General features: G+C 38.6%; 1 protein-coding gene across 2 annotated transcripts in view; it reads right to left on the bottom strand.

The window, feature by feature from the left end:
• kcnh5b (potassium voltage-gated channel, subfamily H (eag-related), member 5b) overlaps window positions 1-12707 on the bottom strand; it is a 668271-nt gene that overhangs the window by 432191 nt on the left and 223373 nt on the right. For both annotated transcript variants that reach the window (XM_073039513.1, XM_073039515.1), the window contains exon 10: window positions 6954-7150. In XM_073039513.1, coding sequence (XP_072895614.1) covers window positions 6954-7150 — 197 coding nt within the window. The remainder of the gene's footprint in view (window positions 1-6953; window positions 7151-12707) is intronic.

Genomic DNA, 12707 nt, shown 5'->3' with positions numbered 1-12707 from the left:
AAAATCTTTTAGTATCCTGCTTTATATTACTGGCTAGTTTGGCTTCATAGTCATCTTTTCCCTTCTTAGAGTTTTTTTAGTTGCCTTTTGGTGGATTTAAAAAGTTTCCCAATCATCCAACTTCCCACTCACTTTTGCTATCTCATATACCCTTTCCTTGGCTTTTATGCAGTCAACTTCCCTTGTCAACCACGGTTGCCTACCCCCGCCATTTGAGAACTTCTGCTGTGGCCTTGTGCCTTGTGAACTATTCTCAGAAACCTCAGCCATCTCTGCTTGCCAGTATCCTCCTCCAACCCACCCGGGCAAGCTCCTCTCTCATGCCTCTGTAATTCCCTTTATTGCATCGCGATACTGATACATGTGCCTTGTACTTCTCTCTCTCAAACTGCAGTATGAATTCAATCACATTATAATCACTGCATCCTAAGCGTTCCTTTACGTTAAGCTCTCTAATAAGATCTGGGTTATTACACAACAACCAATCTAAGATAGCTTTTCCCCAAGTAGGCTCAACACAAACTGCACTAAAAAGCCATCTTGGAGACATTCAACAAATTCCCTCTCATGATCTGACATCAACCTGACTTTCCCAATCCCCTTGCATATTGAAGTCCCTCATTACAATTGTGACATTACCCTTATTACATGCCGTTTCCAGCTCCCTTTGCAATCTCAACCCCTCATCTTGGCTGTTATTTGGAGGCCTATATATGATTCCCATAATGTTTCTTTTTACTCTTGCAGTTTCTTAACTTCACCCACAAAGATTAGACATTCTCTGACCCTATGCCGCCTCTTTCTAAAGATGTAATTCCATCTCTTACCAACAGAGCCACACCACCACCTTTGCCTTCCTGTCTGTCCTTTCAATACAAAGTATATCCTATGATGTTAAACTCCCAACTATGGCCTTATTTCAGCCTCGTCTCAGTGATGCCCAAAAACGTCATACCGATCAATCTCCAATTGCACCACGAGTTTGTCCACCTCATTCCAAATGCTACGCACATTTAAATACAGCACCTTCAGTCCTGCATTCTTCGCCTTTATGACTTTTACCTTTGTGGTATAACATAACTCTTTGCTCTGTCTGCAGTTGTATCCAATTACTGGCTTGTCCTTCCTTACATTCATGTTACATATTACATCATCTACTTGTAAACCTGTTGGCTCATCCTCAGCTCTATCATGCTGGCTCCCATCTCCCTGCCATATTAATTTAACTTTTATCATTTTAGCCTTGCTTCCAAAGTTTACTCGACCCTTCTTTTACCCTGTGAAGCCCCATCAAAATCTTATAAGTTTCAATGAGATCACACACTCTTTTAGACTCCAGAGAGTATACGCTCAGTTTGATTATCGGCAAAGAAGTTATCTCCAAGTTCTTATTATCAGTGTAGTTAACTTTACTGCATTCCTTCCCTCACATTCGTATGTCCTTGTTTTAGTCGGGAAACTAGTCCCAGGTTCAATATTCTAAATTTATTCAGGTTCTAATTGGTAGTTCAAGTATTTATCCTATCCTTGTAATACAACAGCAATAGTTCATTTAAAAGTTGTGGAATTAAGATGCCCACACTTCCTCGCGATAAATTCTTCGCTTCTTTAAAACCTCGAGCCTCTCTATAATATCATTATAATATAATAGAACATTATATGGTGGCATCTTTGGAATTTCTTATGTCTATTATAGAGTATAATATATAAAATATATGGCACCAAATTGAATTTCCCTTAGGGAAATCATTGGGCTAATTCATAATCAGGCAAATAAAGAAAAATATAATCAAACAAAAGGTTCGATAGGTGTGTATGTGTGTTTGAGAGAGAGGGCATCTGAGAGTGAGTGCGAGTGAGGGAGTGTATGTGAAATGAATCAAAGGAACTACCGTAGATGTCGGATTATAAGCCGCTACTTTTTTCCCACATTTTGAACAGCTTTGAACACTGCGGCCTTTACTACGGTGCAGCTAATACATGATTTTTTTTCATGCCGCCAAAAACATTTTGCCTCGTAACAGTAGACCAATAAAATTGATGAGTAGTTCACAGAGGTCCAATGAAATTGTATGATAAATCAAGCGCACTTTCACAATTAAATTATTGTAAATCAGTCATTTGTACTCACCCTCATCAACATGGAAAATACTCGAAGAAAAGCATTGTGCTGCCTTTATGGCAGTTATTTAGTTTATAATATTTTCGCTTAGTAATTCATTTGTTAGTAATTTCTAGTTAAAGTTAGAAGTGTTTTAACTACCGTATGTACTTACTGGGCGTCAGACATAGAATATTCAGTTTTGGGAATTAGGATTGTCAAATATATTGTAAATTTAAACTATCTGTCTGTGGGAGAAGAGGATTTAAGAGGAGTTACTTCTGGATGGATAAAATTGGTTGATGCATCTCACTAACACGTCTTCTTGTCCACTGAAGAGTTCCTTGGCAATTTTCAGATTTCAAGAATGCGTCAACCCATGGTGCGATAGGTAGATGCTTTAAAAACGATGCGTTGCTTACAGGTTACACAATTACCAATTTGTGAAAACAGCTTCAGAACCATAAACTAACGTCTCCTCCAGCAATGATGTGAGAGGTTAATTTCCAGCTCTCAGATGTTTTTCCAAGGTTTTGATTGGTGCAAGGTAGAGATTGGTTTAATTTTCACTGTATTGTGAACACTTACAGTTCAAATTTATTGTTTATGACAGTGAATTTCTATACCAAGTACAATGGATTCTCACAGCATGAAAGATTCATGATTCCAACGTGTCTGCAGTGAGAGAAAATTTGGAACTTCCTGTATCTAAAACATTCTATATATTCCTCTGATATAAAGATCCTAATAGAGCTTCCAAAACAAATTTCATTGCTAAACACCCTGGACTATTGATTTACTTCAAAAGTGCCAATTCAAACAGTAACGGTCACACAAAGCAACAGCTAATTTTTTATTTGTTAATTCATTGAATTACTGTAAAGCTGGCAATTAAGGTGCGTCCCCATTTGTCCTTCCTCCAGGAGGACCACAGCCTTGCTGGGGTTTGCATGACTGCCGGTAGTGAAAACCAAGAGGAAGCTACTGACGCGATGAAGAAAACCCTGAACCCCAGCAAAATATGGAGGACCTTCATTGCAGCCGTAAGCGCCTGCGTAACAGGCAGTAAGTAAACAAGTCTACTTTCCCTTGTACCCAATGGGGGCTATTTCAAAGGTCAAATATAAGTGAACAGCGTTGCCGAGTGGATCAACCTCCTACAGGCCATACTGGTAAGCACTAAAGGACATTAGTGAATTATTCATGTAGGTTTTAGAACAACGTGATTGTTTCATGATCATTACTGGTTCAGGAATTGGCACCTCCAGGCTTAATCTGAAGTTACATTATTTTAACGTTCCGGCTGTTACAGTGGGATTGGAATTCGCATCTGTAGGGTATCAGTTCACGTCCCTGCAATGCCAGTGCGGTAACATAACTACTTTGCTCCCGCACGCTTAAAATCCCACGAACTCAAAGGGCTGCAGATGTTCAGAACACGTATAGGGTTGAAATGGATCAGAATCAGGATTAGGTTTATTGTCACTGAAATATATAAATAAGAAAATAAATTGGGGGGGGGGAGGGGGAGATAGTGCAAAAGAGGAATGGTGTGGAAATGTTCATGGACCATTCAGAAATCTGACAGCATCTGGGAATAAGCAGATCCTGAAATGCTGATTGAGAGTCTTCAAGCTCTTGTACCTGCTCTCGGATGGTAGTAATGAGAAGAGGGGATATCCTTCATGACAGATGCTGCCTTCTTGAGGCATCGCCTTTTGAAGATGTTCTCAATGGGGATGGTGGGGGAAGGCTTGTGCTCCTGATTATGCTGGCTGAGTCTGCAGCCTCATCTGATCCTCGTCATTGGAGCCTCCATACCAGTCAGATTGCTCTCTGTGGTACATCTTTAGAAATTTCCAAGTCTTTGGTGACATACCAAATCTCCTTAAACTCATAATGAAGTATAACCACTGGCATCCCTTCACAAGTATGGTGGGCCCAGGACAGATTCTCCAAGATGTTAATAACCGGGGACTTGAACTGCTTATCCTTTCCAGCGCCGACCCCTCAACGCAGACCAGTATGTATTCCCCTGACCTCCCCTTCCAGAACTTCACAATCAATTCCTTGGACTGGAGGATGTTGAGTGCAACGTTGTTGTTGTGACACCACCCAAGCTCCTTTGCGCCTCCTAATCACAAACTGAGATCTTGCAAACAGTGGTGTCATCGGCAAATTTATAGATGGTACTAGAGCTGTGCCTGACCACGCAACTGAAAGGTATAAAGATCAGATGACAAGATGAACTTGAAAAGAATCAGCCATGATTTTACTGAATAATCTGGCTGTTATTGAGGGCATGTACACTTCTCACCTTTACAAGCAATCAGAAAATAAGATATCAGATAGAAAAACATAAATAGATGGACTTTCAAAAAGTAAGGGCGGATAAGCAAAGAAATTGATAGCTGAAAGGCAGCCACGAATGGTGAAAGGGGGATTTTAGAAGAGGCTTGTGAAAGTGGAGCATCTTTCTAAAAGTCTCTGGCATTTCCCACTTGATCAACAAAGAATTTAATTTGAGCCCATAGGTTAGGTTTTGCTGTTTGATTTGACAACAATGGTCTTCCCAGTGTTTTAGCTAGGGGAAACAATGGCTCATTCAAGGCAGGATGTGGGGCTGTGAAGGGGCTGGAGAAATGGAGCTAAGGTGCCAGCCACGGACGTATGGAATCTGACTCCCTGTCTAAGAAGTCGCAACGGTGCTGCATGCAACTCAGGGAGAAGAGAGGCCGAGGACAGGCCCTGAGGGGCTCTGGAAAGGAAATAAAACAGAGGGAGGAAGAGAAGCTGCTTTTTGGAATCTGTATCCTGTGATTAACTTATATGAAGGAGAATCTGTTTCGTACATCTAGCATGAGGTAAGGAGCATGTTTTTAAGGACTTCTATCTAAAATGATTATAGTAAATTCTTTTGTTGGGAATACGTCCCTAAAGGCATGTCCCTATTACCACTTGCGTAATGTGGATTCTGTCATAACAGCTCTGTACTGTTAGTACCTTATATAAATTGATCACATGATGGGTATTCGCAACTAGGAATACCCTGAACAATAGAACTTCCTACAATCAATTGATAAGCTGGAAGCTCTTTACTGGCAAGCATAAAATAAAGGCATTCTAAACTCTTGTACCTGAAGACAAGGAGTAGAGACCAACTGTGTAATGACAGTTGTAGATAGCAATGATATTTACTATCATTATAGAAATATACCCAGAGTTATACATGTGAATCTGCATATCCCATGTGAAATACCAAATGCCAAGAAATGACTTCAAGGCTGTAATTAGTGACAGATTTCAAATGACAGTTATTAATTGCTTGTACAATTGTTAATTCATAAATATAATTTGCATCACCCAATTAGAATATTGCCTTGTAATCACTCCTAAACATCAATAACTTCTAATTATCTAAGCATTCTGATGATAGAAATCTATATTTAGCATTGAAATCTTTCAATTCAATTTGCATTGTCAACAGTCTTTCCTTGTGTCTTTAAGTTCAAAGAGCCATTAAAAAGTACAGTGCTTCAGCGATTCAAATAAATTTTTGTTCACCACATTCGAGGGAGGTTCAAACACTGGATTTCCAAAACTCAGTGGTCCCCATTTCAGTATAAGGACAGATTTGTGTTCCCTTCCCTATAAAATATGCAATAGCCATTTCTTGATGGACACAGAATGACATTAGCTTCCCTGCAGCTGTCTCACATGATATGGTTGTACAGGACATTGTTCCAGTTTTACATAATAAACATAACTGGGAAAAAATTCCATCACACAAAAATGACTTAAACAGTTTTATTCTTACTTCAGTAAGTTAGTGAAAAATTAACTTGAAACACTGATACTTTATAGAAACACTTATCAAAACTTTGGTGTACGAAGAAGCATTTGACTTACTTTAGTTTCTTGTACAGCTTTGACTTGAGAACATTCTTATAATATTGAATCGGTTCTAGAGTCATGCTTAACAAGTAAAAATGCCGGCAATATCTCCACTGCATGACAACAAGACACATTGCAAAGGAACACCAATCAAATTGAAGTAAAAAGGGTCCAAGTGCTTATAAGTGAGAGAACCAAATTAGAAGTAACTCCACTGTGCCTTGCAAGTGGAAACAATGAATGTTAACAACCTACTAAATTAACATTATAAGGATCCATTTCATGGAAGGTAATTATCTAAAACATAATTTTCACCTTCCAACACAAATTAGCTTTTGGGAAAGAATGAGAAGCTGACCAAGAATGCAGATGGACTTTTTCTCAATCTTTTGCTATTAGCCAATAATCTAATCATCATCTAAATTAACAACTGTTTCAATTCCCCCCACACCATGTTAATTTGTGGTAGTATTCTTCTTGGCCCCTGAGCTCCCAATGGAGCTTAGGCCATTGATGACCTCTCATCTCCATTGTCCAAAGTCGATGGTATGGTTGGAGTTCATCAATATTTCTGTAATCCTTTGTATTCACTGTACAGGGGATTGGCCTATATAGCCGAGGTAGCAGTAACTGCTACAAATAAAACATTACCGCATACAAGCAGAGACCTGTCACACAAGTGTCAGTGGGAAACTGGGAAACTTATCTAAAATCTGATCACCATTATCTACACTAACATCATTCGGCTGGGCAACAATTATATTTATGGTGCTCAAACATCAGCTAAACTTTTTTTTTGTAACAAACACTGCAAAATATATATGTCAAACACTGAGCACATTTTAAACTTTGAACTTTACCTGTGATATTAAATTTGATATAACCGACCCTAATGTACATCAAAGGATCAAAACCCGAAATTGAACCACATGACTAAAACTTTGAAAAGGCAACTCACTCGCTTCCTTAGATTGCAGGTCAGTACGAGGTTTCGTGCAAAAGAATTTGCAAATGCTGTGTAGAATTCCAGGACTTTCAATAAGGCTTCCCGGCGGATGATATGAAGATCACAATATGTCAGAGCTCGAACATTTGCACAGGCATGAGCCAGAGTAGTTTCTTTCCAGAAGATATCCCCAAATACATCCCCTTTACCTGAAAAATATTTGAAAGAAAAGTAGAAAAAGTGATCAGAATCTATGCTTTTTTTTTCTTAAAAAGGGAATCTGTCATTGGAGGCTATTTTGTAATTTTGACTGGTGTGACAGATTCCAAATCTTTGATGAGCCATTTGGGGTGGAGTGATAAATGTCAAAATGATGCAGGGCAGTCCCATCTGGGGAATGAAGAAAAAAATGAGCATCATGTTATCTGACCATAAGTTTCTGTGGCTTAGAGCAAGGGAAAACTGGCTTCCTGCTTCCACAGATGAGAATAGCATGTGACACAGACAAGTAGAAAGGGAAGGACATAAAAAATATAGAAGTCAGATTTTTCCTTCATCTCTTGCAACCCATAAACTCCAAAATATTATATAAGCTTAAGAATGTCACCTATTCTATGTAAGTTTCATAGCACAGGATGTGGCCATGAAAATCAAAATCTTTCTCAAGACAAATTAAGGAATTCTTACTGTTTTTTAATCCAAAATGCATTCATGTGCCTTGGTATTTGGTAGATAATCTAAGGGCTTTTAATGAGTTGTTATATTTTAATTTCAGTTATAATCTGTGACAAATGCCATATTTTTAAGATACATTTCTTTATCCATACACAGTGGATTCCAGTTAATTTGGACAAATTGGGACTAGTATATTTGGGCTCAATTACATGGCTGCCCCAATTAGCAAGTTTCATAGAAATAGTTTAAAAGGTATAAAAAAGACAAATTACCATTTAACTGAGTAACAAATTATGTATTTAAGTGCAGTACTGAACAAATTAGAATACTATCAATACCGCTATGGTACTATAAAACTGCACATTAGTTCCTGATAGTTACCGACAGCAGATTGCAGTGTATGCTGCTGTATTCTTTTGATTGTAAATGAACAAAATCAGTGCAGACACCTAGAGTAGACAGTGGACTGCCTTCATACAATGTTATCTATGTTTGCATCATCAAAACCTTCATTTTCATTTTAATATTCGAGATGATTGTCCTCAGATTCTTCGTAGTTTCTAATTTGTTGAAGTAGTGAAGTTGTTTCATTTTCAGTCCCGGCCATTTCTGGAATCTCCAAGCCTGAATGATTGCAACCGCAGTGAACAAAACAGTTCTGAATTGCCTTACTGCTTATTTCGTGCCAATAATTAGTGGCAAAAATCATTGCTCTTTGAACACAAGCACATGGAACTGACACTATTTAAGAACTGCATGCTCTAAGCACTGTGTAATATCTAACAGCCACAAAAGTGCACACATCTGATGCTAGTTAGAAACTGTTTGGCAACAGTCTCCTGTCCCAGTTAAGTGGCACAGCATCCCAAATAAATGAAGGGAATCCCGACTCTTTCCTCAATTACTTTTTGTTCTTTAAGAGTCCGCCCAATTAAATGGCCGTCTTGATAAACTGATGGCCCAATTAATCAGAATCCACTATATTTTGGTTTGTTCTTCATCCACTTTCAAACTGAATATAAAGTATTTTCATGACCTGTCCTATCTTTTTGATATCTGTAATACTTTAAAAAAACCTGCCATGAATGCAACAATATTCTGATTGTGCTTGTATTAATCCGTGAAATTTTGTCCCTTTATGTGTCTGTGCCTTTGTCAGTCCTGCTTTCCCCCTTTGCCTGACATTATTATAATGTCATTACTTACTACCACAGAAAATTACTCAATGTTCAAAGTCAAAGTTCAAAGTAAATTTATTATCAAAGTACATACATGACACCATATACAACCCTGAGATTCATTTTCTTATGGGCATTCACAGTAAATACAAGGAATACAATAGAATGAATGAAAGATCACACCCAACAGGATGGACAAACAGTCAATGTACAAAAGACAACAAACTGTGTAAATACAAGAAGAAAGAAAAAAGAAATAATAATAATAATAATAATAATAAATAAGCAATGAATATTGAGAACATGAGATGAAGAGTCCTTGAAAGTGAACCCATAGGTTGTGGGAATAGTTCAGTGATGGGGTGAGTAAAGTTGAGAAGAATAGAAAAGATTCCACTGTCTGAAACCAATATCCATGGTGAAGTTATTAAATGGCTTGTGATTGGTGTGTGATTGAGTTCCATTTCCCTTCTTACACCAAAGAGGACTAGGATAAAACAGTAAAGGAGGCAGGCATGTATTATACTATCCTTGCAGAAGTATTGGGTGGAGTCATGTCCAATCTAACCTGTCCTCGCCTTACACCAGCCCCACTGCTTTCTGCCTGTCCCATCAATTGCAAGGTAGTGGTTTCCAAACATTACTCCATGAAAATATGATGGGGAACCAGGCCTCTGGACGATGACCCATTTGCAGCTCTACCCTGCTGTCAAAGGCCATTTCACTCTTTTTAAATAGCGAGCTATCAATCAGCACAATATGGCATCTGCAGATGTGACATGCATAAGACCATAAGACCTGGGAGCAGAATTAAGCTATTCAGCCCATCGAGTCCACTCCGCCATTCCATCATGGCTGATCCTGGATCCCCATATTGCGCACACATACAAAATAGATTTTAACTGCAGATAAGATTGATCATTCAATTGTCTGAATAAAAACATGGTAAGTGTGATAAATACTGAAACAGAAAGGTTAACATAATTCTGACGAGACTAAAGATGAAACATTGACTTAAATGGAATAAATAGAATGCCTGTTTTACACAATATTTAATTATCTCTATCTTTTAATTAGTGTGTGAATGTGTGCAAAGGATCATAAGTTGTTAACTGCTGCAGGCAAATTGCTAATGAGGCTCATCAGGATCAATTCAATATCCTGAATAATTATTAATCATTCAATCATTAATATTACAAAGGATATCAAAGGAATAACAAGATGTTTATATAGCTTTCCTCTGCCTCTTAAGCTTTTCACTCCCCCATGCTTGATTAGCAGTAATATTCACATCATTTAACAGATAATGATTTTAACTAAAGATTGTGATCCAGGTAAGACATTTTGTAAAACATAAATAGGTATATTTTATCAAAGTGCTTAAATATTAATATAATCATAATAACTAGAGTGTCTACTTAAAAGTATAATGTTTCTGGTGTACAGAATGGGCAACCTTTCATAGCAATGCATGACATTCCCATACATTGAAAGGGGCTTTACCATGGCTATTCCCAGGCAATGGATACTCTATAAGTTACTGGACCAGAGCTGTCATAAATGATAAACATTCATTACACCTGATCTCTTGATCTCCCACACACATAACAGGTTGTTGGAAGAGGGCCATCAACTCTGATTAATGTCTTTCACAGAAATTCACACCATACAGTTCTTTTGATTGTGGATGGCAAGGTTCTGCTTGCATACACTTTAGAGCAGACTAGCACATAGAACATTACAGCACAGTACAGGCCCTTCAGCCCATGATGTTGTGCTGCCTTTTTAAACGTACTCTAACCTCTTCCCTCCTACATAGCCATACATTTTTCTTACACCTATGTAGCAATCTTTAATCTCTATCTTTTAATTAGTGTGCAAATGTGTGTAAAGCATCACAATTTGTTAACTGCTAATGAGACTCATCAGAATTAATTCAGTATCCTGAATAATTATTAATCATTCAATCGTTATTGGTACAAAGGATATCAAGGAAAGCATTTATGTTTGGAAATTGGTTTGAATAACAAGATGTTTATATCATTTATATGCTATAGTGTATCTGTCTCTGCCACCACCCCGGCAGGGGATTCCACACACCCACCACTCTACTTTCGGCCCTATACTTTTCTCCAATCACCTTAATATCATGCTCCCATGTATTAGTCATTTTTGCCCAGGGGAGAAGTCTCTGGCTGTCCCCTTGATCTATGCCTCCTATCATCTTGTACACCTCTATCAACCTCTGATTCGTTCACTTGAAAACGAAAAGCCCTAGTTTACCCAACCTATGTTCATACAGGCCCTCTAGTGTAGGCAGCATCCTGGTAAATCTCCTCTGCACCGTCTCTAAAGTTTCTGTATCCTTTCTATAATGAGGTGATCTCAACTGTACACAATACTCTAAGTGTGTGGCCTAACCAGCATTTTACAGAGCAGCAACATTACCTCTAGAACTCAACCTCCCCAACTAATGAAGGCCAACACACCACACAGCTCCTTAACTATCCTATCATTGTACGCAACAACTTTGAGAGATCCATGCACCTAGACTACAATACCCCTCTGTATGTCCTCACTGATAAGCTTCCATATCATTCCTATAATGAGGCAACCAGAACTGAACAGAATATTCCAAGTGCTATATTGTTCCCAATATTGAACAGCAATATCCATACTTCCCTGTTCTGCTGTGCTCATCTTAAATAGCTGGGCAATTTGTAACTTGGTGAGTGCTATTAGTCTGGTTATTATTTTCACAATAACTTGTGGCTCAGCGTACTCCATCATCCTTTGTTGTGGTTTCAGTCTGGAAGCTCTGCAGCTGCAGAAAAGCTATTTGCAGTAAAGCTATTTATAATTTATTGGAAGAATTGTCACAGCTGCTGTATGCCACACTTAGAATCTCGGTCCATGTTAAAAAAATGTTCTTTTTACATAAAATTATCAGCTTCATGTATTTGAAACAGCTCATTGCAGAAAGATTTTTACATGGCTCATGCGATTCAAGGATAATAAAAAAAGTTTGTCTCAATTGTCAAAGAAATTCAAAGAGAGGAAAACTGTACAATTGATCAATTACTCTTATAATGCTTTCCTGAATTTTTTTTGTTTTCATTTATTTGCCAAAATGTCAATTTTACATTCTCCCACATTGTACTCCAGATGTCTGCCCACTCACTTAAACTGTTTAGTGAAGACAGAACAGAAGATGGTTGCTGACATCATTCTCAAGATAACTTCTTGACAATGATGTAGCAGCACAGATGTTAAATCAAAGAAGATGTAGTGATCGCAATGAAGTTTTGTCAGTTGATATATCTGACAGACTGTGGATCATGCTCCTGTGGAGGAGGTTTCAGGCTTGGTGGACCCTCTGCCATAAGATCTAAGATGGTACCACTCCCATCTGGTGGTCTCTCTACTGTTCCTCTGTGTATTGCTTAAATGAGGGAAGTGAATGCCAAATGATCTTTTCCTTTTGCCAGTTTTGGAAGCTCATTGTCTGTCTGTGTGGTAGAGCAGATAAAGTCCCAATAGTGCAGAGAGGATGGAATAATACCACATGAACTCTGATTTGTCCAAGTTCCAGTAATTTCTTGTCCTCACTTTTCTCCTTTCCCGTTCTCCACTCTGGTTACCCTCTCGCTCCTTGTCCTCTCTTTATCTGCCCATCACCTCCCTCTGGTTCTCCTCCTCCACCCCTTTCTTCCATGGTCCACTGTCCTCTCCTATTAGATTGCTCCTTCTTCAGCCCTGTACCATATCCACCTATATCGAACTGCATTCCCCATTCCTCACCCACACATCTCGCCCCTCACCTGGTTTCACCAATGACTGCAACCTTCTTGTTTTGGCTTCCTCTCCCTTCCCTTCCAATCCTGATGAAGGGTCTTGGCCTGAAGCATCAGCT

This window comes from Hemitrygon akajei, chromosome 3, assembly GCF_048418815.1.
Source record: "Hemitrygon akajei chromosome 3, sHemAka1.3, whole genome shotgun sequence".
Lineage (NCBI taxonomy): Eukaryota > Metazoa > Chordata > Chondrichthyes > Myliobatiformes > Dasyatidae > Hemitrygon > Hemitrygon akajei.
The sequence above is the reverse complement of the archived record's forward strand: the minus strand, read 5'-3'. Positions and strand labels throughout refer to the sequence as shown.